The 24,587-nt window shown below is 39.6% G+C and overlaps 1 protein-coding gene across 2 annotated transcripts in view; it reads right to left on the bottom strand.

The window, feature by feature from the left end:
- The window catches only part of ABHD12B (abhydrolase domain containing 12B), a 33,451-nt gene extending 9,134 nt beyond the window's left edge, over positions 1 to 24,317 (bottom strand). Inside the window, exons 1-10 of one of the 2 annotated variants that reach the window (XM_087728657.1) lie at positions 24,125 to 24,317; positions 18,988 to 19,115; positions 17,200 to 17,302; positions 15,741 to 15,860; positions 13,118 to 13,148; positions 6,968 to 7,013; positions 6,755 to 6,884; positions 5,583 to 5,620; positions 2,247 to 2,326; positions 211 to 293 (exon numbers count right to left, since the gene is read on the bottom strand). In XM_087728657.1, the coding sequence (XP_087584783.1) occupies positions 211 to 293; positions 2,247 to 2,326; positions 5,583 to 5,620; positions 6,755 to 6,884; positions 6,968 to 7,013; positions 13,118 to 13,148; positions 15,741 to 15,860; positions 17,200 to 17,302; positions 18,988 to 19,115; positions 24,125 to 24,159 (794 nt within the window). In that variant the 5' untranslated portion in view covers positions 24,160 to 24,317. Of the gene's footprint in view, positions 1 to 210; positions 294 to 2,246; positions 2,330 to 5,582; positions 5,621 to 6,754; positions 6,885 to 6,967; positions 7,014 to 13,117; positions 13,149 to 15,740; positions 15,861 to 17,199; positions 17,303 to 18,987; positions 19,116 to 24,124 lie in introns of both variants that reach the window. The other variant, XM_087728652.1, reaches the window with a different exon arrangement.
- Positions 24,318 to 24,587: the final 270 nt, after the last annotated feature.

Consider the following 24,587-nt stretch of genomic DNA (forward strand, 5'->3'; position numbering starts at 1 on the left):
TAGAAAAGGGGCAGGGCTGGCATACTGCATAATAACATTTGTCAATCTCTCCCTCTATGCAAATGCCATTGAATCTACCATTTTGAAAGAAGTAAACCAAGCCTATCATTTGATTGCAATATAAAGTTAATTCTCAGAACAGTAAAGGACAACTTATACCAGAACCTGGTATCTTCCATATAATTTGGGATTGTGTAACTCTGAACTTACTTTTCATCATTCAGAAAGAACATGTCAGCTCGGGCCATGGTGTCCAAAATTAAAGATTCAAAGCCAGGAAACTTGCGGTAGATCTGGTTAAAGAAAAAAAGAAAATATATTTTCCATTCCCGAAAACTCCTTTGTCAACTGCTATAAGAAATATCTTAATTTAGTTGTTCATTTACAATTATTGCTACTTACTGTATGTACTACTTCAGTCAAACTAACTCTGAGCAGCATGCAATTCCCATCTTCATAGATTCAAATGAAAAGCAAAATTAAACATAATATCATTGAACAAAAAAAAAGGAATGTAAAACTTGGAAGCACCATGCTGAATGGAGTAGCAACTAAACCATCATTCCTCATCAAAAGCTTGTTTTAATGGACGTGGATGACTGAGAATCTCTAATGACTATTTTAATGAAATATATATATATATATATATATATATATATATATATATATATATATATATATATATATATATATATATATATATATATATATATATATATATATATATATATATATATATATATCAGGACGGATGGGGGCCATTGGTAGGATTCAAATAATTTACCAACCAGTTCTCTGCCCTATTGATTTCTTCCAACAACCAGTTCACCAAGCTGCTGAATCCCACCACTGACTGGACAACCTTTTGAGCAGGATGGTATAAGATTTACTGCCTTAGGCAGGGTTTTGGGCTAGAAGACCTCTGATGTCCTTTCCACCCCTAGGATGCTTTGTCATATATGGGCATATCAAAGCATTCACGTAATTACTTGAATTGCTGTGTTCTGGAGTAGCTATATCTTCCCAATGTCCTTCAATTGCAAGACCATGTAAAGTGCATTTCAACAAGAGGTTATTAAGACATAAGTTTTAATCTCCCAAGGGATATTGTAAAGTCTACCACTCCAAGGGGCACTATAAGTGGAACAGAAGGTGGAGCTATGTAAACAGCTTCTTGGCCAGTGCTGCTACCTCCTCAATCAGCAGCTGTGAGTATAAGAGGATCTTCAAATTATGGTCCAGGTTTACGTAGGGAACGCAGTCTCATTCACAACTAAAGATGGAATCTCTACAGATTGAACTGGTTTATGAATGCAGGATCATTCTATTTTGATAAATTTAAGCCTCCACCTGTTCTTCCTCAACCAGACCCTAATAACCTCTGCCACATCAACAGCATCACTTGGCCAACTTGAGAAGTAAAGAAATAAGGTTGATATCATATCAGTAGATGACCTCACCCAGCTGAAATAACATGGAATAGTCTGATTTCCCCCATGCCAGTTTTTCCAGAAATCAACTACCAAGTGTGATCAATGTGGTCTCCGTGCCATATACCCAGATTTGAAACCTGACTGAAATAGGTCTGTATAACCTGTTTCTTCCAGGGCTCTCTGTGGTTGCAACTTCCAGTGTTTTCTCAACAATTTCCCCCAAAGCAATAAAAGTTAGGATATTAATTGATAAAAATCTGGATTGAGCCATTGGTTAAGCAATGGCTCAATTGAGCAATGGTTTCTTCAGGACAAGATGCAATTCTCCCTCATTCAAAGATACGTTGTTATCACATATGCTGAAAACCTAGTACTTATTTTGTTCTTAATAATAAAGGTAAGAATATTAACGGAGAAATGTACATTATTCTTCCTATCAGAATCTTTTTTTCTTTTGCTAACTGTGTTTCATACAACATGGAAGATCCTTGGAATATAAATGTGACCTTCTAATTGCAGCTGAACTACAATTCCCAGCATTCTTCATTGCTATACGAGTCTATGGCAAGACAGACTTTTTGTTCAGCAACATCTGGAAGGACTCGATGTTTTTTCCTTCTAGTTGTGTTCTGCTATCTATTTTCTCTTCTACATAAACACGTAAGTCCAGGTTGTCCCCTAGGTGGATCCAACTGCAGTTGTTCTAGGATTTCATATGAGCCAGGCACATATTTTCACAACAGCTTGGCAGGATGCTACATAAAGAATGGCAAAAGTACATGTGGAACTAAAACTAAGAGTGCCAAGACTTACTAGTGTTATTGGGATGGTGGCAGCTGCATCCCGGATGGTAGTATAAGGAGCCTCCAGGATGACTGCATCCACTATGATACCTTCTAGAGGAAAAAAAGAGGATTATATTATGAAAACAAAAATCAATGGAAAGGAACAAAAAAGAGGCAGGTTGTTTTCTGCGACTAAGGCCCTCATCCTGAAAAACCAGAGAAACAAGATACACTGGTCTAGCAGAGACAAGGCTGAATATATAATCCACAATTCCCAACATCAGATTAAATTAACAGGATTCAGGGAGAAGGCTCAATTAGCCATCCAAAACAATCCATCAGGCACTGAGTTTTATTGCAAGCTATTCTCACAGGGATAAGACACTGAGCTTGTCAATCAGACAGTTCATGACAGACTCTATTGAAATAAAGAGAGGTACGAGACAAGGTTGCCCACTATCACCGTTACTTTTTGTCTTAACATTAGAAGTTTTAAACAGAAAGATTAGAGAAGTAGAAGAAATAAAAGGAATGAAAATTAAAAAAGAAGAATACAAGCTACAAGCATTTACAGATGATTTGGATTTTATCCTTGAAGATCCACTAGAGACAGCACTCAAATTGTTAGAAAGAATAGAGGAGTACGGAAAAGTAGCAGGCTTGAAAATAAACAAAGACAAAAGAAATATTTTGACAAAGAACATACCATTAAGACAAAAGGAAGAGTTGGCAGAAGCTTTGCAGATTCAAGCCACAAACATGGTTAAATACTTGGGGATATATCAGCTAGATGCAGCATTCTTAAGGAGAACAATTATACTAGATTAAAACAACAAATTGCGACTGACTTGATGAAATGGGAAAATCTACAACTATCAATGATAGGAAGAATCTCTACAATTAAAATGAACATTTTACCCAGACTCTTATACCTGTTCCAGACACTCTCAATTAGATTGGGCAAGGACTTTTTTGAAGATCTAAACAAAATAGTTTTGAAGTTTATTTGGCAAGGGAAAAAAGCAAGAATAAAACTCAAATTGCTACAAGATGCTAGAACAAGAGGAGGATTGGGTTTACCCAAAAGAAACATATTGTACACTTTTGCTTGAAACATTGGGGCAATTTGCAAACAATTTGGCGATGGAAAACATGCCTGGTACCCTTTCCCATTTTTTTCCATTCAACATTGTTAAAGCCAGTGAGAAAAATGCATCGCAACAGTGTTTATATGCTCAAAAAGCAGAAGTAAGTGATACAGGTAAGAACTGGTTGTCCCCATTCCTCACAGGCAAAGGTGACTGCTGGGAGTGTCAAAAAAGTCAAGAAGGCAGCCATTATCACACAATAAAAACCTTGCCCCCTAAGCACTTACAAATTGCTGAAGTGAATGACCCAAACTATAATGCAGATAACAAAAAGGTACATCGGCCGCTAGGGCAACACACATACAAAGACACACACACAAGTGGACAATCTTTCGGTGTATGGTAATGGTGTTGGGGAGGGCCGTTTGCAGGAATGGGCAACAATGCAAAATGAGTGAAGCTGATGATGCATTAATTTTTCAGATTTTTCTTTTTTGCTCTTTGTGGATATTTGGATTACCGTATTTTTTGGAGTATAAGACACACCTTTCCCCCTCTCAAAAAAGAGGGTGAAAATTTGGGTGCGTCTTATACACAGAATGTACCCCCCCCCACCAGAGGCCAAAAACGCAAGGCATGGAGGCAGCGATTGTATGTGGCAATCCCTGCAGACTGGAAGAGCTGACTGGGAATATTCCAGCAGTCCAATCCACCCGCCAATCAGCTGTGCTGAATCAGGCTGCAATAAATGCTAAAGCTGACCTGGCTGGTCAGAGTTTGCAGCAGTAATCACATTTAGAAAGCACACAAGAGTAACGATTCAGCAGGATTCAAAATAATAATAATATACAATATATTACCAAAAGCAGGTTTTTCAAAGTAGCAGTAAATACAAGCAAAACACAAGCAGTTTCACTTTCATTCTTGGCTAAGCCAGGCTCCTTCCTGTCTCCTTGTTGCTCACAAGGCAAATTTCAGAATCCCAATAGCCCTCATTGGCTGACTTAGTTGCTATGCCTATTCATTGGCTGACCTTGTTACCATGTGTCAGCTGAATACCATGGATGCTGGTAGGCAGAGGCAGATTTTTTTTCTTATTTTCCTCCCTCAAAACTAAGGTGCATCTTATACTGTATGAAGAACAGTTACAGGAACTGGGCATGGCTAATCTAGTGAAGAACCAGGGGAGACATGATAGCAGTGTTCCAATATTTGAGGGGCTGCCATAGAGAGGAGGGGGTCAAGCTATTTTCCAAAGCACCTAAAGGCCCAACAAGGAATAATGGATGGAAACAGAACAAGGAGAGATTCAACCTAGAAATAAGGAGGAACTTTCTGTGAGAACAATCAACCAATGGAACAGAATTTGCCTTCGGAAGTTGTGGAGGCTTCATCACTTTCAAGAAGAGATTGGACTGCCATTTGTCAGAAATGATATAGGGTCTCCTGCTTGAGCAGAGGGGTTGGATTAGATGACCTATAAGGTCCCTTCCAACTCTGTTAATCTGTTAAATCTGTTAAAACTGGAGGAGAGGTATATGTTATCTACAATTATATAGATAACTTACATAATTGTACCATTTTCACTTGGCTAAAACAGATTGAAGAAGAAGCTACAAGGACCTGGAAAGTGAACATTAAAGTAGGAAGGAATATTATGTTTTACAGAGTCATAACAGATTGTTGGTAACTCAATCATAACAGAGCTGAAGAAACTTCTTGGATGAGAAGTCGAACATCTTCAACCGAAAACCAGAAAGCCCAACTACCTCTTGAAAAAGCACCTATGGGACTTGTCAATTTTAAGATGTGTGGGCTACAATTCTCAGAATTCTCCAGACGGTGAGTGCATGCCTGTTAGGACCAATGTTCCAGATATTTAATACTAAATGTGTTCATCCTTCCCTCTGCATCTACTTTTATTACCAGCTTTTATCACATTGCCACATTGTGTAAACCAGTGGCTTTCAAACACTTGTGGACACCAGAAGTTGAAGGGCGTTGGAAATCCATATATTTGAAAATTGTCAAGTTCTAGGGGTGTCAAACTGGATACATTACGCGCAGGCCATGTCCGGCCGGATACGTCACACATAGGCCATGTCCATCCCAGCTCCCCAAAGGGGAAAAACATCACAATACATCACGTGACAGCAATGTGACGCTGCAAGTTTGACACCCATGTTCTAGGTCATACAGACAATGCAAAAAAGAGACAGAATCTTCCACAACAATTTAGTGAGAAATGTTACTTTGTCCATTCATATAATAATTACCTTGTTCTTTCAGCTTTCTGGCAGTATTGGTAGCAATTCTACAAGGAAAGAAGAAATAGTGAAGATAGGAAATGTCTTAAGATGATCTACCATATTTTTCAGAGTATAAGTCGCACCTTTTCCCTCAAAAAAGAGGCTGAAAATCTGGGTGTGTTTTATACACTAAATATAGCATTTTTGCCTCCCCAAACCCCTCCCCTTCACCAAAATGGCCATGCATTGCTTGTAGGAGGCTTTCAGAGAGCTCCTGGGGGCTGGGGAGGGCAGAAATGAGCAATTTGCCACCTCCCAGCCCCAGGAGCACTCTATAAGCTTCCTAATGCCTTTTTTGACAAAAAAAAAGGGTCCGTTTTCATTTCCACCCCCAGGAACACTCTACAAGCCTCCTAAGGGCTATTCATGCCTTTAAAAAAAAAAAAACAGGCCTGTTTTTGCGAAAAATCAGCCATTTTGGGGAGGTTTGCAGAGTGCAAAAACTTTTTTTTTAATTTGCCTCTTTAAAATCTTGGTGCGTCTTATAATCCGGTGCATCTTATACTCCGAAAAATATGGCATTCTGAAGCAAGTCCCATCCATATTGTTTGTTTTGGCATAAATTAGGGAAGAGCTATTGCCTTGAGCTGATAAAACCTCCTAAATCAGTGGTTCTCAACCTGTGGTCCACGGAATCCTGAGGGACCACAATATCATCACAGAGAAATGTTATGATTTAAATGTTAAGTCTTGGTGGTTTGTGGCCACAAAAGGTATTTAAAAGGGGTCCATGGTGAAGAAAGGTTTGAGAACAACTGGCCTAAACAATCATGAACTTCTTTCATGAGTGCCACAGAGGCCCCTTCTCAAACCCATTAAAAGCTTCTGAAATCTGTGCTTAGCATATTTTAGCTGTTTTAGAGTTCAAAAAGATTAATTTTATTTAAAATACTACTGAAATCAAAATTCACCAGGATTTGCAGTGCTGATCTATAGCTTATGTATTCCCTTCAAGTTGTCCTGACTTTGATAAGAAGCTTAGTTTGCAACAAAAAAAACCCACCAAAGAATGTATAAAGAACGTGCACTCATACGCATGGACATGTAAGCCAATGTCAAAATCATAGTCATAAACTTTTAAGCTATCAGATGAGAAGAAACATTTTATCTTGCACTGGAGGGCATAATAACGAACCTACCCAGTGCCCAGGGAATGTCCCCAGAAGATGATTGGGCTGTTTCCACTCCTTGCTTTCGCCCAGTTGTAAAGGCAGAGAACATCTGTTGTAAAGCCTTTTTCACTAGGGTTACCCGTAGAGTCTGCGTAGCCTTGGAGAAATCACAAAGCAAATTATAGGGAAACATACTCCTAGAAATCAACCCCTAGAAATCAACTTTGCCTTGAAACTTACCTCTGTAGTCCAAAGCCAAGACATGGAAGCCACCACCACTCATTGCCTGTATTAAAAGGTAGACAAATTTCAAACACAAACAACTTCCTAAAACGAAGAAAGTCCTATCCCAAAACAAAGTTAGCTATTCACAAAATGCTACCACTAAGACCTAACACCAACCCTTCCAGGAGATCAGGCTAGGACGCCAGTGTCATGTAATCCTCAACTTATGACCACAACTGAGTCCAACATTTCCATTGCTAAGCAAGACAGCTGTTAAGTGAGTTTTTCCCCATTGTACTACCTTTCTTGCCGCAGCTGTTTAAGTGAATCACTGCGGTGGTTAACTAACATAGTTGTAAAGTGAATCTGGCTTCCCTATTGACTTTGCTGGTCAGGTGGTCGCAAATGTGATCACATGATCCTGGGACACTGCAACAGTCATAAATAGGAACCAGTTGCCAAGCCTCCGAATTTTGATCATGTGACCATTGGGGTGATGCAATGGTCGTTAAGAAAAAATTGTCATACGTCATTTTTTTCAGCACTGTTGTAACTTTGACTAGCCACTAAGTGAACTGTTGTAAGTCAAGTATTACCTGTAACAACCATCTTGAAGTCTGAATGTGTTTCCTTCCTCTCCTTTTATCTTTACGAGAATTAGGGAGAGTCTTCCCAGAGACATTTAATCAGTTACTTTCCAACCCACATGGGTTCCTTTTATCTGACTACTGTCTTGGCAGCAGCTCTTCCTCCTGTTGCTCAAGGCCATTCCCACTTTCATCTATGCATAATGCAGTTGTGTTGGGCTGGATAGGGTAGAGTTGGAATTATAATATTGTCCAACCAGCTATTTAGAAGAAAGCTCTGATTTATAACTGTGTGTACTATCTAAACCTTCGGTCCCCAACCTTTGAAGTAGTGGGATGAGGATGGGATGAAGGGAATGAGGATGGGATGAAGGGAATGAGGATAGGCCATATAAAAATAGTTACCAGGGGGGTAACTTCCTGGGGGCGTGGCCTGTTGCCGAGGAGGGCTCCACCGAGCTCCTCAGAGACCTGGTCTGTATATCTAAATAAGATCATAGATAGCACCCCTTTTTGGCTAAGAAAGGGGCAGGGAGGATAGCTCCGTAGACTAGGGTCTATTCGTAAGCCACAGCCCTTTTTTTGGGGGGCTGTGGAAGAGATTAGATCCAGCCAAAGCGGAGCTTTTATCTCCGGCCAGTTCTTCTCAGCTGCCTTTTTTTTTTTGGCAGCCCCAGACAGGCTAGCCCCCCCCAGGACAAAACAAAGTTTTTTCAAGCTAGAATTGATACGGGAGGGTACCACCCCTGTGAGATTTATGCTTTTATTACTATCTTAAATACCAGCTCCATTCGTCTTAAAGACTTCTTTGTTTAAATAGACTTCAAAATGGCGATTTCTCTCCGTGGATGATTACTGGATGTACTTAGCCGGGTTTATCTTCCTGCAGACTGCTCCTTAACAAAATAAACTCTTTTTCGTTGGAAATAGAGGGGAGTGAAGCGCTGCTTACTTGTTTATTTATTATGGCTCCCAGATCAAAGAAGCGTCTTGCTACAAATGTATCTAAGGAATTTAAAGAATCTTTTCTGGAAACACAGCCTTTGTCTCCTACGCCCTCTACTGGAGAAGTTTTAACACAGGAATATCTCTTTAAAATGTTTAATGCCTTTAAACAAGAAATTCAGGAATTTGTATTGCAACTTTATGATGATTTAAAATCTAAAGTTAATCAAATGAAGGCGAATACGTTTGCAGCCGTGTCTGCCCTCTCAGATTACTCTGCTGAAATAGAGAACAAATTGGAAAGTCTGGAGAAGGCTAATTTTAATTTGACTACCAATATTCAAATTTTACAAGAAAAAATTAGAAATAACGAAGATCAGCTTATGATGTTAAATTTTAACAGGAAGGCATCTGCAATTAGAGTCAGAGGATTCCGTGAAAAGGAGCAAGAGGATTTGAAACAGACCTTTGCTGAAGCCTTTAGCCATGCGCTGGGAAGCCCGGGACTTAACTTTGATTGGCAGATTCGGAAAATCTATCGCCAGAACTCATTGATAGCGGAACAGCGACAACTCCCGAGGGACATAATTATACATTTTTCCACAAAAGAAGCTAGAAATGCGATTGTGCAAAAGTTTCATAATAACGGTTTTCGAGTTGAAGGCCAGGACCTGATTGTTTTCAAAGATATTCCTTTTCAGATGTTGAAGGCAAGAAGGAATTACACCTTTTTAACTAAGGAGCTTAGGAGTCAACAGATTCGATACAGATGGGAGGCCCCTGCCGGTATTACAGTTACATTTGAGAATCAAAGATTTCGTCTTAACTCTGTTTCGGAGGCTCAAGATTTCTATTGTAGGATTCTGAAGGCGGGACCTCCTGACGCGCTTGGAAGAGAGGAGAGACAAGCGGAAGGAGAAAGCAAACGGCTGGTCATGCGGCTGCAAGATGGAGGGGGCAGCCCCTCCTCCCTCAGAGAAGCAGAAGAACGCAGATCGAGAATTTAGATACTTCAAAAGACTTCCTAAAGTTGAGGACTGAATGGGGGTTTGAGACCTCTCTCCGGTAGAAAAAGTGGACTAATTTTTATCAGAAGGGAAAGCTGGGTGAAACTACTTTGAGCTAGATTCTAAAGTAACGTTAGCATAAATTTGATAGTGGTTAAAAGAATGCGGAACGATTTATGTTGTTTAAACTTTGTTAGATGGGACTATTTTAAAATAGAAGGTTAACTGACTCTTGCTGAAAGTATTATTTGAATATGATCCATGCTACTTAACTTTTATTTGAAGGGAAAGTTGGTTGTAATAGTTCTGAGTTACTTTTTAAATAAACGCTAGTATAAATTTGATAGTGGTAAATATCAGACAAGCAAGAGATGAGGGTAAAATGCATGTGGAATGAACTACGTTATTTGTGGTAAATATCAGACAAGCAAGGGAAGAGGGCAAAATCTACGTTGTTTAAAGCTTATTAGAACAGGAAGCCGCCTGGGAAGATAACTGTAAAAAGAATGCAGAATGACTTATGTTGTTTAAACTCTGTTAGAAGGGACTACCTTAAAATAGAAGGTTAACTGACTCCTGCTGAAAGTATTATTGGAATATGTGGAATGATTCATGCTACAATTCACTCTGAGTTATATTTTAAACAAATGCTAGTATAAATTTGATAGTGGTAAATATCAGACAAGTGAGGGATGAAGGTAAAATGAATGTGGAATGAACTAAGTTATTTATTATTTTGAATTACTGTTTGAAAAAGGGGTAAAGAAAGATTATTTACGTTGTTTAAATTTTACTAGAAGGGAAAGTTTGATTACTTGTCTGTAAAGTTATATTTGAATATATGGCATGAACCACGCTGCTTAAATTTTATTGGAAGGGATCATGAGGTTTAGGAAGGGAACGGGAGAGTCTACAGAAGGTTGGGGTAAATAGCAAAGAAGTAAGAGACGAGAATAAAATATAGATAGAATGATTTATACTATTTAAGCATAGATAAAGATGGGGGGCTGAGATCAATACAAGAGTGGTTTCTTTTTTTTTCTTTTTTTTTCTTTTCTCTTTTCTTTTTTTCCTTTTTTTTTTCCTTTCTCTGCTTTTCTTTTCTTTTGATATATACTTTTATTTTTTAATTCATATGTATACAAGATATTTTAGACAGAAGGTAGTGCCAGGTGTGGGCCCTGGGAAGTCGGGAGGATTAGGGATGGGGATTGTGGGGGGTGGGGTGGGGGGGTGTTAACATAGTTTTAATAAGAACAAGAATGTATTTATATACGGTGGTTCTTTTTTTTTATCATTATTATTATTATTTTTTCCTTGGTTCATTTTACTTTTATCAGATCAAACAACACTCGAATAAAGGCATACACCAAGGAGGGAGGTAGAGGGAAAGAAGAGGGAGGAGTAAGGAAGGAGTAAGGGGAAGGTAAGGAGGGTGTCCGGGGAGTAAGGGGAGAAGGAAGGATTGAGGGGAAAGGGAAGTAGGAGGGGAGTGTTAGAGGGAGAAAGGAAAGTTGGAGGGGGTAGATGGGGTGTATGGAGGATGCAAGGGTGGGGTTGTGAATGATGAGTTGTGTTTTCTCTTTACTTGTTCGTTTTATTCCCTTTTTCTTTGTTTTTCTTTTTTTTCTTTTTTTTTTTATATAGTAAATACCCTGTATATAAATGATTGCAAATGGAATGTGAAAATTGAATAAAATATTTTATGAGAGAAAAAAAAAATAGTTACCAGGACATATTTGTCCTAGGGTTTAGGGCAATGAGTCCCATGTAAGCTACGATCTATAAACCGCTTCTAAAAGATTTGCATAAGTAGCCATATCATATCTGGACAATCCAGCCAACTGTTGGGTTCTTAGTGTTCTCTGCTGATGTTGATTTCCTGCAGATGTTCCAAGTTGTGTAACATCATCAATATATGGGGGAATGGAATTTGTTGATTATTTATATACAGCAGCTTGCCCTGCTAGTCTTGGTTTGGGGGATGGTGTCTTCCTTGATAGTTCCCTGATTAGGGTAGGGTTTTTCCTTGAGTGTTTATATGTTGGTTGCTAAAGAAGATGTGCTCTGGGCTATTAGTTTTCCTCCCTGATTTTTTATTCTATCTTTTAAATGGTGTGTAGATGGAATTTAGCCCTATGTATTAGCTGATGGTTGAGCTGTTGGAATGTTCATGTATTTATTTAAATAATTTATATAGCTATCCATCTCACAGGCAGTGACTTTGGAAAGCAGATAGATAATTAAACCAAAAGAAACCGGTAACAGGCAAAATAATGGCCCCAAATACTGATAAAAGAAAATAGTAGTTACAATATGACATAGCCCAAGGTCTAAAAACATCCCATTTTCAATCAATAAACAAATCCAATATGCTATGTTTCCAGGAATGCATTCTGTCAATCTTCTACCTGTCTATTATAATCTTTACAGTGTTTGTTGAAAATAATGTCCTTTTCTTCTTCTTAGGTTATTGAGTCTTTGGGTTTTCTTAAGATATTTCAAAAGATGTTCTTTTTTTCTTTATTTTTTGTAAACCAATGAGCAACAGTAGTCTGTTGGCTTTCTCAGATATGTTTCTGGCATAGGGCAGTTATACAAGTGTCATTGCAAGTGTCCCTGAAAATCAATGAGCAGTCTAAAGAAAATTCATCTTGCTTTCTGGCTGCATTGATGTTCTTGGATGTGTACGATGAAAAGGATATCTCTCCTAATATGTAATCAATTTCAATCTGGGAAACTGTTGACAATTTGCTTCAAGCCATATCCAAAAATTCTAGGCAATCCAATTTATTATAATTTTTTAAAATTTATTATAGCTGCCCACTCTATATAGACTCTTGGCGGCTTACAAATATAAACACTAAAAATCATTAAAAACATTTATCATAGGCAGCCCAGATTAAAACAATCAAATAATTCAGACAACCACTAGATGACACCAAAGAGGCAAGGATATCTGCACCTCTTTGCCGCCACCTACTGGCCAGCTTCATATGGGAGGACTAGGCATTGAAGTACTTTACAGCGGGGGTCCCCAATCCCAGTCCATGGACCACTACTAGTCTGTGGCATGCTAGCAACTGGGCCATGGAAACAAGGGAAGTTCCATTCGCGGAATCCATGCAGCATGCAAAACCACACCCCCTCTGGTCTGCGGAAAAACCTCTCTCCATGGAACCAGTCCCTGGTGCCCAAAAGGTTGGGAGCCACTACTCTACAGCACTGGATATGCTCAAATGAGTATTTGCATTCGAAAGTAGGACAGATTTTTGAAGAGACTATAAATTATTATTGCCCAGTAGTTTAAAAATAACAATAAAAGTATCTGTATCTACAGATTTAGCAGTAGGAAGTTCAAGGTACATAATTTGTTATGTAATTGCTAAGAATAAGACCCTCAGTCCCAGAGAGCGAAAAGGAATGCACAGAACAGATAGCTAAAATGGAAGTATTAGGATATCAAGAAAACTATTATTTCTGCCCATAAGGCTGGCACATTCACAAATAAGCTACCCAATCTCAGAATGTAAAGCAAGAGAAGCATACTGTAGGTACGGACCTGTGAAAACAAAGGCACCATAGCCCAGGCAAACTTTCCTAGACACAGATTCTTTAATACATACCTTCATGAAATTAACTCGGTGACTTGTTGCCCTGGAAGAGATTATAGAAATTAGTTACCACAAATTACCTAAGAAACAAGGATGCTGTAGCTCTTCACTGCTTCTAGAAGCATTTAGTTGGTTGGTTTATTGGTTTTGTATGCCGCCCACTCCCGAAGGACTCCGGGCGGCTAGTTAAATCTTATGGTCATCAGAATCCTGGTCTAGATGACTATTTCCAAAGAGCAACCAAGCTCTTTGGAAATTCTTTGATAGCCTTCCACCAACTGGGTGCTCTCCAGCTGCCTTGGCTTCCAGTATAGCCATGCAGCCTAACAATACAGGAATGAAGGTGTAATATAACTGGAGGGCATCAGATTGGGCAAGGTGTGTTGATGTCCTCAGAATATTTGTTGGCTTTATTTTAAAATTCTTATTGCATGAATGATGGGAAAAGGAAAGAAATGAATTCTTTTGTTCCATAACAACTGGAATTTTAATGTAAGTTGGAAAACCTTGTACCGATCATTAGAAAGAGAATCTTCTACAACCCTCCTGTCAGCCTCTGTTTCGCTATTTGCTTTCGGCTGCCATTGAAACGGGGAGGGGGGGGCTGGTATTTGGGAAGGGAAGTTTTAAGTTTTAAGATTTAAAAAGGGAGTTTTGTTCTATCTACTGCGCATGCTGGAGATATTGATTGGGGTGGCCAAGGCCAACCGTCCTGCATACCAACCTGATGATGCTCTTTGAAGATGGAACTCAGATGAGACCTAAGGGATTTGCAGATTGGACTGTGGGATGGGGTTACCAGAGGAAGGGGGTTGGGCCACATATTGATATGTATGATTTCGCACGCTTTTATTTCAGATCTTGCTTTGCTTAGCTGCTATCTTTTCATAACCAGTAAAAGTACTCTTAAATGGAGTTAAGTGGTTTCTTTCTTGGTTGCTGAGGGAGGCTGGCTTGACACCCCCTTTAAATTCTCCTTTGCCTTCTCTTGGATGCAAGCTATGAAGTTTCTCTAATTTCTATTTCCAGTTGGAAAATTTGAAGTGATATTCTTGTCACTAAACATGCATTTAAGTAGTATTAAAGCATATCATAAATAAAACACAGTAATTAAACAACTGAAAGAAGCCATAAAAAAGATGAATAAAAATTGCAGACTTTTACCTAAATCTGTGAAAATTCAGACTTGACTCACTATTTGCAAATATGAGCAGGTGTTATGGGAACCTCTGCTAAGACAGACCAGGTTTTGTTTGCCAACATAGAGATAATGTCTCTTTCCTCTTCCTCTTTTCTTTTAACATGTCAATCCTGACTCCTGTTTATGCAGAAAGAGGCCTCGGGGTATCCACATGCATTCTTGCAAAAGAAGCTGGAACAATGCTTGGAGAGGGAGAAGTTTTACTCAGTCCTCCTCCAGTCAATAAATCCTCCTCCAGACAATGCCCTGATGAGCATAACTCTAGCTATTTCTTAATGACTATGTATGTCAAATCCTGGCTGTCACTATTCCCAGGGTTATAATTTTAAACGCAAAAGGAAGCAAATACATTATTAACCTTGTAGAAGCCAATGAGCAAATGGGCTCTTTGAAATTCTTCTCTGGACAAGGAAAGGACTTGAGATAACCCACAAGTGTTCCAGATAATTGCTCCTCACAACAAGACTGCAAGATAGCAGTCTGCAGGGAATTTAGCACTCTAGGAGATAAGGGAACGCCATCTCACCTAAACCATAGTTGGAATGTTTATTGACACAGGGTTCACCTACTTTCTTTTCTAATCACTTTTCAAACATTAGGAACCTGTAGATTGACAGGTAGTTTTTTTCAATCCTTAGTGAAAGAAGTTTCAAATACAACTGTAAGGACTTTAAAAAAATTATTTTTTGCAAAAAGATAATTTTACAAATAAACTAAGGAGCCAGATGGATTTGAAATAAGATGTGAAATTAATTATAAGAATCATTCCCATTCAAAACAAATGCTGTTTGATAGGATGGGACTTTGAATGTTGGACACTATAGGGAACAGAAGGAATTAGTGTAAAGATTACAATGAAAATTGATCGCTTAAATTTGACTTACTAATACAGAATGGAGCAAAGAGTGACTTGGATAACATTCCTATGTTAACTCTATAAAAGAAACTTGTTAAAACTTAAAAAAATTGTGACGAGAGAAAAAGAAAAAATGAAAAGAAATTATGTTCTAGGATATTATTTCAAGGGATTCAAAAACACGATTGTCAAAAATAGAACGAAGGAATATAAAGTTGGCTTATTTGATCATTTTAAAACAAGATAGGTTACCTCTTGTAGCCCTTCATGGTTTTTTTTGTTAACTGAATGACTGAACAACTTTAAGGATCTATTTATAGATAAGGAAAAAAAGAATTCACTGTATTTTAAGAGAAAGTGACTACTGCTCATCATTTTATGGGATCACCATATTGCAAGTTAAGAATGCTGGCAACTAATGGTAAAAATTTAGCCCATGATAAAGGAGGTGTGAAGTCCTTGCTTCTCAACCTAGCAGAGACTTAAAGCTACTATCTCCCTCCCTGGATTGCCACCCCAACATAGATCATATAGGATAATCTCAGCACTAATGTTTCCGCTGAGAGTACAAAATTCACCTGGTACCCCCATTGCCATGGAGATAGATGATGATGGGGTTATCATCTGCGAGGGCCTCTTCATACCAGCTGAAGTCTTTTCCTTCAGCTTCTTCCCATCTGTTGCCTGCTAGAGCATACCTAAAACAGGAAACCAACAGATCAGACAGGCCCCTTTTTAGTCCTCCAAGGTAGGCCAGACCAGCCAACCTCAGAAGTACTGACTTTATGTTTATTGTAAGATTACATTAACAGAATCTTACAAGTCTTAAAATATTTCTCTCCTTTCCTTTTCCTCTCCAGAAACCTATAGAGGATCTTATGAAATGTTTCCCATGCCTTCCCTCCTTCTGTAGCTGAGATTATCTTGCTTGTTATCTGAAGGAGGTAAGCTACCTTTGTCCAAATTACTTAATGAACCAGGTCACTGAATTAACTGAAGTAGCCTAGATGTTTATTTTAAAAAAGAATCAGATTCATACATGCATCAACGGAAACAAAGCAAAAATGAGGGAACACTGATTTAGCTTCTCTACTAAGGATATCACAGATGTCAGAGATCAATGTGGCAACTTCAACTGTGCAATCAAAGATGCTTTGTGCATGCATAAAAGGACAGGGATCAATTGTACAGTTGTGGCCACCATTTTGTCTTTGTTTACTTTTCCATGAATGCTCCATCTTGCTAATTTGAAGTAGAATGGGACAACTAACTGCAGCCAATTCACCCCGGCCAATGCACTGTGGGACAAATCAATGTGGTGTAACTCAAGAGAGGGTTAAGTGAATTGCAGTGAGCCTTGTCTCACTTTAGGTTTGAACTTTCTCATATTAAAAGTCTTCAAAGCTGGGGTGAGCAGCAATTCACTTGTCCCTCCCTTGAATTATCCTGCGTTGAATTGTCCCGTGGCGGGTTGGCTGGGGTGCGCTGCCTTAGACCTACCGGTACTTTGAAGTAATGGTCTCTTGGCCACAGATCTGATCTCAAGTGAGCATGATGTCAACTCATAAAGTTGCCATGGTGAGGAAAGTGGGGGAGGGCATTCCACACATAGTTTCGGCTAGTCAGATCTCAGATTACTGCAGCAGGTTTGGGAGGGGTGCACCTCATTGGGGAATGTGATTTATGACACAGGCTGAGGGGAGGGAAGAAACAGGGGTAAAGTTCAGCTATAATTCAACTGAGGCTCAAAATTGACCGCAATAAGGTCTTGCCAAATGGTGCTCCTAATAAATGACTAGTTTTCTTTTGAAATTTGGCTCAAGACTCATGACTCAATTAGGGTATCTTTCAGAAACCTGACACATGACCAAGGGAACTCCAAATTGGATCTATATATTTATTTATTTTACAAAATTTATATTGCTGCCTATTGGAATGTGGCAACTCATATAACCTATCCCAAAGAGGCTGATGGATTGGATTTATTACATTTATATGCCGCCCTTTTCCCCGAAGGGGACTCAAGTGCTTACTCACCAAATACCAACAGTGACTCCTGGTTCAGAAGTAAGATAGAAGTTTTTGGTATGCTTTACAAATACCTCAGGTTTATGATAATCTACTCCAAAAGGATAAGCCACTGCAAAAGAAAAAAATGACAAAGTTTGCTTTCAGTGAAATAAGTTGACCTCCCCTCCCATTTCCAGCCCCCTAAGCCAGGGGTCAACAAACAAAAACACTCAAAGAGCCATTTGGATCCATTTCTCACAGAAAAGAAAACACCGGGAGCCACAAAGGTCCTAGCCGGAAGCCCCCTGTTCAATTCTGGAGCTGACCGGAAGTTCAGTTCCCCCACCATAGAGTCTCCTCCTAGAGCAGTGTACTTTTTCCTCTACCTGTCATAACCAAAAGCCCTATCAATTGTGGAGACAACTGGAAAACCCTCCCCTTGCCATAGAGTCTTCTCCTGGCGCACTGTGCTTCTCTCCCCCCCCCAAAAGCTCCTCTCAAAATTGTGGCGCCGACCAGTGATAGAGCCACAGCAGAGGGAGGAAAGAGCCACATGCGGCTCCAGAGCTGCAGTCTGCTGACTCTTGCCCTAGGCTATGGCAAAGACTCTGAAAACTTCAAAACTTTAAAATTGTTTTAACTGGTTTATTTTCCCTGCACCCACAGAATGCTAGGATTTAATAATATTGTGATGGAAAGAACCACAAATCCTTCAGAAAAAATGATCCAGATTCTATCCAACCTTAATTCTGATGATATTTTGGATCAAGGGCCAGCAACATTTTCTTTTCTTTTTTTATTTAAGTTTTCTTTATTTTTAAATGTATATAAGTATTAAATACATGAACAGCTGGGCTCTTTCTTCTTTTAGATTTAGGTTTATTTATTTAAATGGATATAATCTGAAGCAGTCCCCAGTTTTGGAAAATCAGAATATCAGTTGGAAACAAGTAAGAAACATCTCAAAAACCCTGTACTGTTCAGTAATTATTAAGCTAGTAAAACACTTTTTTTTTTGAAAATGCTCTTTAAAACAGAAAAGAGAATTAAAAATATCAAGGAGTGCATTTCCTTTATCTATGACTGTAGGCTACCTCCCCATGTATTTTTTTCTCATGCTTACCCTGACAGGTGAAGAAACTAGTGTTATGCAATTGTTAGCTTTATCAATCTTTATTTAAACAAGCTTCTTGTAACTATCAGCATGGCTTTGGAGAGCTTGTTTGGCATCATAGTTAAAAGTACTGGTCTTAAAACTAGAAGTTCTAGTCCTGGTTTAGATATGGTTTCGGCTGAATGTCTTCACCCACCCGCCTCTCAGTTGTCAAGAAACCTGTGTGCACTTGTCTACATATCTGCCGGAATCAAGACTGATTCAAATGAAGAAAACAGCATTTTTTTAAAAAAAATGTCTTTATTTGATTACACAGGAAAAAAGAGAGAACATGGAGTGAAATATAATACTCTGATCATCCTTCCTTAATCTGTTTATGTAAAAAAGTATATTCATCACTTTAGCAACTAGCAATTTAGAAACCTTAGAGAGACTATGAAGTCGATCTTTTGCAATAATATTTTGAATGGATTTCTTGAGCACAATGCGTATCCACTGTGTTTGGGTTACAATTGCATTAGCTGACATTTTCAATAAAGAGTTACTTAGTCAAGTTGATAAAAACAATGATACTTTGAGTGGTTTCCAACAGGTCCTTAATCAGTAATTGATTTGTGAATTACTAGAGGCATACAGGAATAAATTTATAGATATTTCTATTTTCAATTGAGATAAGTGAATAAAACAACAGGAATACTTACAAAAATTGAGGTAGACGAATTTTCTTAAAACTGGAGGGAATAGTCGAACTGTCAATGGTACAGAGATATATATAATAAATAGATACAGTAACACCCCCAGGACCATAGAGACATAATTCAGAAGTTCCCTAGAGGAAAAAAAATGGAATAAGACTTAATATATTGTTGCTTACAATAATTAGATTGCTTACAGTGGTAATCTAAGGACAAAAGGCTAATAGTTGTGATGGCTACAGGTAGACCTATGGCCACAACTGACCCCAAAATTTCTAATTGGAAGGCAGTTGTTAAGTGAGCTCCACTCTATTTTACAACCTTTTTAAGCACAGTTAAGTAAATCAGTGTAGTTGTTAAGTGGATCATGTGGTCATTAAGCAAATCCAGATTTTCCCACTGATTTTGCTTCTCAGAAGCTAGCTGGGAAGGTCATAAATGGCCTTTTTTGGATCCCGGGATGCTGCAACTGTCGTAAACGCATTATCCAAGTGCCATTTTGCTCACACCACCATTGGGAATGCTGCAATGGTTGTTAAGCGTGAAAATGGTCATAAGTCACTTTTTTGCAGGGCCGCTATTACAGTCACTTAACAAATAGTTGTAAGTCCAGAACTACCTGTGTATATTACCTCCAGTAATGGAAGCTAGAGAGCCTAAAGAAGAGAGACAAGAGAGCTGGTTGGCCACAGAAGGGTTTTGGAATTTAGGAAGCAGTCACTTACAAACTGTTGGAAGTTATGTCAGCCTCCTCACCCACTTACCCTCCCCCCCACAAAAGTTACTTATGACCCAGCTTTGAAGTTCAGATGTCTGGGCTCTTCCTGCAGTCGTGCAATTGCATTTTGGATACTAAGCAACCAGCCCCAATTAATGGCTGCCTGTAACATCTCACCATCATGTGACCACGAATTATGTTTGTGTTAGAAACTGACATTTGTTTCTGGCAAAAAGCAGCCCTTGTGAACAGTGGGTTAGCTAAACAACCGTATTATTTGCTTAACAACCACAGCGGTCACTTTACCAATGTAGCATTTTGCATTTGCTGCAAAAAAAGGTCATAAAACCGAGCATGGTCATGTGTTCACCTACTTAATGACAGCACAATTTACAAAGATAATTCCAGGCTCAATTAGGGTGGTAGGTCAAGGATTGCTTGCACATCGCTTTTGAACTGGCACAATATAAAATGGGGGAAGCAATGGTTCCTCAAATGTTGGGTCATTGGTCTCATTATCACTGATTGTAAGCCTTGAAATCTAGGCACAACAGCTATTGGACTTGGTTATTTTCAGCCACATTACTTCTTGTGGTTCGAAATTACAATTTCTGCCATACAAAATTTATCCCCAAGGCAAAAGCAAACTGAAACCTACATGACAATGCTGGAACTGTAGAAAGCTCCTCAACTTCCAGATGAATGGTTTTTTTGAGAGCTGAACCGGCAGTAATGCCAGCAGCAACCCATCCCTGGTGAGTATAGGATTGGTTTTCTGTTTATATACAATAGCTTACCCTGCTCATATTGGTGGGGATGTGGTCTTCTCCTTCATGGTTCCTTTATTAGGGTATTGCTTTCTACTTAACTGTTTGTCTGGTGTTAATCCCTTCTTATCTGGATGTTGGCTGCTGAAGAGAATATGTTTGGTCTTTTGGTCTCCTTCCTAGCTTCTTCATTGTCTTTTCACTGGTGTGTAAAATTGGTTTACTACTATTTTCTTTGGCTGATTTGTCTGAATGCCAATCTTCTAGGACTACAATTCCTATTACACACACACACACCTCCTAACCAGCAGAGGCTTTAATTGGTCTGGCTGGAGATGATGACAGTTGTTCTCATATATCTGGTGTGTGCCATATTGTACAAGATCTATTCCATCTTACTGCACAACATGTTTGTTACAATATGTAACAATGTAGGTTCTAAATATTTATGCTTCGTACCATATCCTACTCAAAAGAATAAGTCAAGATTGGCAACTCTGTTTTTCCAATCTTCTGGGATCTTGTAACCAGACTAAGGAAATAGAAATGGAGAAAAGGTCAGGGGAAAAAAGGAATCCAATAAAAGAATGTTTATGTATTTTGCACAGTCTCAAGGGCCCTAGGTTACTAATGGGATGTGGATTAGACCTTAGGCAGGAACATACACAATTGGGATGGGGGGAATGTGTCAACCATGTGAAAACAGCTGGCACAACTGGACAGTTGAACCCCCCCAACCATTGCATAGGTGAAAAGGGGGTCTTATTGATTCAATTGACCCCGTGGACACTCCTGGGCCTAGGGCTAACTTCACACTCTAATTTAGTGGTTCTTAAACTGGGGTTAGTTTGGGTTTATCATGCAGGTAATAGGAATAACACTTATATACCACTTCACAGTGCTTTACAGCCCTCTCTAAGCAGTTTACAGAGTTAGTATATTGCTCCCAACAATCTGGGTAAAGGAGCAATTTGCAATTATGAGTCCTATTAGGGACATGGTGTAAAACAGTAGGTAGAGCCTGGGTGTGGCGGCGGGGGGACATAATGATATTGGGACCAAGAAAAGGGGTAATTGGGTCAAGCAGTTTAAGAACCACCGATCTAATCCTTACACACATCTGATGAAAAGAGTCAAACTGAATGCAATGATAAAGAGAAGGAGAATTTCTCTATAAAATGGCAACTCTAGGGATCTTAGGCTCCCTCACTTGGTATGACATAAGAGAATCAGGTTTTTGCTTGGAGGAAAGATGCAAGCCAGCACTCCCACGGAGATGAAGAGATTTATCTGATCAGGTTCAACATCCCTAAAGAACTCAGATCTCACAGACAGATTCAGAAAGGACCGATTTGTGAGCCAAGCCAGTGGAGGAGGAACAGATGGCACTCCAGCAGGGAAAGGAGGCCAGTCCTTTGTCTGGTTGCCAGGCTTGGTTGTTTTAACTGAAAAATTTACATACCGATACACTTCTGTTTTCATCCAGCCACCCTAACCCTGTTATAATAATTGTTTTGAGCATCTTTGGCTTGCCAAAATACTCTGAAAGATTATTATTTTCTTAATTGTTCAAAGCAGCTTTAAACGCTTGTGTCATATTTGATGACAGTGCCTGCATTATCAGAACTCTCATCTCAGCACATGTGGGCATATCTGCCCAGTCTATCTAAAGTGTTAAAAGTCTATCATTGGATATGCCTTCCATATTTTCAAATCTGCCCAACTTGTATTCTGCAAATTTTCTATTCCAAATAAACATATGAAGTCCCCAAACATGGTAAATACAATAAGGTGGCTGTGGATTAAAACAGGACAGTTTCTAAATCTTCAGTCTCCTCCAATTACATTAAACTAAAACTTCAACTGAGTGCTGGCAGGATATTATGGGAGTTGAGTGCAGTATATTAAGGAAAGCTAAATTTTGGAGTCCCATAAGCATCGTGACCCGTCAAAAGCGCGGTCGACAAAAGCGCGCTCGGCGAAAGCGCGTACGTGACGTCATCACAGCGCGACGAAAAAAATTTAAAATTGAAATAAAAATAAAAATAAAGCAAGCCGATTCACATAAAGGTAAGGGTTAGGGTTAGGGTTAGGGTTAGGTTAAGGGTTAGGGTTAGGTTTAGGGTTACGTTAAGTACGTTTAGCGTTAGGTTAAGGGTTAGCGTTAGGTTTAGGGTTAGGTTAAGGGTTAGGTTTAGGGTTAGGTTAAGGGTTAGGTTTAGGGTTAGGTTTAGGGTTAGGTTTGGGGGGGTTAGGGTAAGGTTTTCGCTTTAATTTTACATTTACCGATCACAGTGCGATGTTTTCGTCGTGCTGTGATGACGTCACGTACACGCTTTCGTCGAGCGCGCTTTTGTCTACCGCAGTTTTGTGGTGGAACCCATAAGCATATCCAAGATATACTAGAAATTAGTATACCAAATATCATGTTAAACTATAGTTTGTTTTAACATACATTGTTGAACGTCACAGTTGAGTAAATTTCTTAAATAAACTCAAATGGAAGGAGAAATAAAACGTACATTAATCTACACACATTTGAATAATATATAATGGTGATTAAAATGAATTAAGACTGGAAGAAAAAGTTCTGCTTTTTCAAATTTTCTGTTCCCAAAAACTCATGTCAACTCATGGAACTACTGGATCAGTTTTTCCTCAATCTTGGCTACTTTTAAGATACATGGATTTCAATCATGCTGGCTGGTGAACTCTTTGGAATTGAAACCCATACATCGTAAAGTTGTGGAAACCCTATGCTGGAGGACCAACAGTTGCTAAATTTGAGGCTGTTCTATTTTCCATCAGCAGTTCTTGGAGGATGTGTTTGAGCGCAGCAGTAAAATAGTTGGATTTTTAGTGAGATCTATTGCCTAAGTTTAAATGACACACATAACCAGCCAACTGAAATGCTCCATTTATGCAACAAATATGCCGATTTGTAAGCTAATCGGATGAGCTGGATTCTGTCCCAAACTATAACCAGTTCTGGTCATGTCAAAGTTACCAGGTTCTGCCAAAGGCAACTCTGTTAAAAAGGCACTTTTGGGGCATTTTATGTACTTCAAATGATAGTTACAACAGTCCACTTAGTCTAGAGATAATGGAGTTGGAAACCTCTTAGACTTAGAAAGTTCACTGGATGGCCTTGGCTCAGCTTCCACCACTCGGCCCATTTCACTACTAGGCTAATATAAGGATACACAAGAACGCCTCCCGTTTACCCTAGCCTGGAATCAGGATGAGATTTTAACTGGTGTCGTAAGCAAAGTCCCCAAGGCAAAGGCCTCTTGGAGCGCCGCGCGGAGCTGAGCGTCAGGGGCGCGTTCTGTTCCCATCTCCTTTTATTTACCGGCGCTTCTTAAAGCGCGCCGCGCTCGCCGGCTCTTTTCCCATAACGTTTCATTTTATACATTCGGAAACCTGTTTGGAATTTAATTCAGGGAAGAGCTCAGTTCGCCTCGACTCCTTCATCTCCTCTCCACCCGCCCCCTTTTCTCCCCGCAAGCGACGGATGAAATCGGCGGCAGCACGCACAAAAAAAGGAGCAGAGGTCCAGCGTCGCGGCGGCGAGGTGGCCGGACGCAGAAGGAGGAATCACAAGAGGTCGGCACCGGAGACAGCGACACGCTCATTGGGCCTCGCGGCAGCCCCTTACCCGTCAGGCAACTCGGACGAGGCGGCGTGGCCCATGGCAACCCAGGTGATCTCCTCTGCTGGACGGCCGGGCGGTTACCGCGCGGATGCCGGCACCTACGCACCTGGTCGCCTTACAATCTGCCGAAAAGGAAGCAACCAGCAACTCTCCGCCTTCAAAAAAGGGGCAGATCGGAGCCGGCACCACAGGTCCGCGCCCAAGATGCGGGTTGAATGTGGGAAGGCGGAGCCGGTCGCTCCAAGCCACGCCCAGGACGCCCATAGACTGGAGCCGACTTTCTTCTCTCCCTCAATATTTTTGCCATCTATTATACCGTGGGTGTGTGGGTTTGGGTGTGTCAATGTGACAGTGGTGATGCTATGTTTTTAAAAAGTGCATAAGTGCACACAAAAACACTATTTATCCGCGGGCTCATGCAACATTCAAAATTAAGAATCGGTAATTGCAAAGGAGAACTGCCTGC

This window comes from Thamnophis sirtalis, unplaced genomic scaffold (genome assembly GCF_051295495.1).
Source record: "Thamnophis sirtalis isolate CommonGarterSnake01/CBP01778 unplaced genomic scaffold, rThaSir2_p1.2 scaffold_1, whole genome shotgun sequence".
Lineage (NCBI taxonomy): Eukaryota > Metazoa > Chordata > Lepidosauria > Squamata > Natricidae > Thamnophis > Thamnophis sirtalis.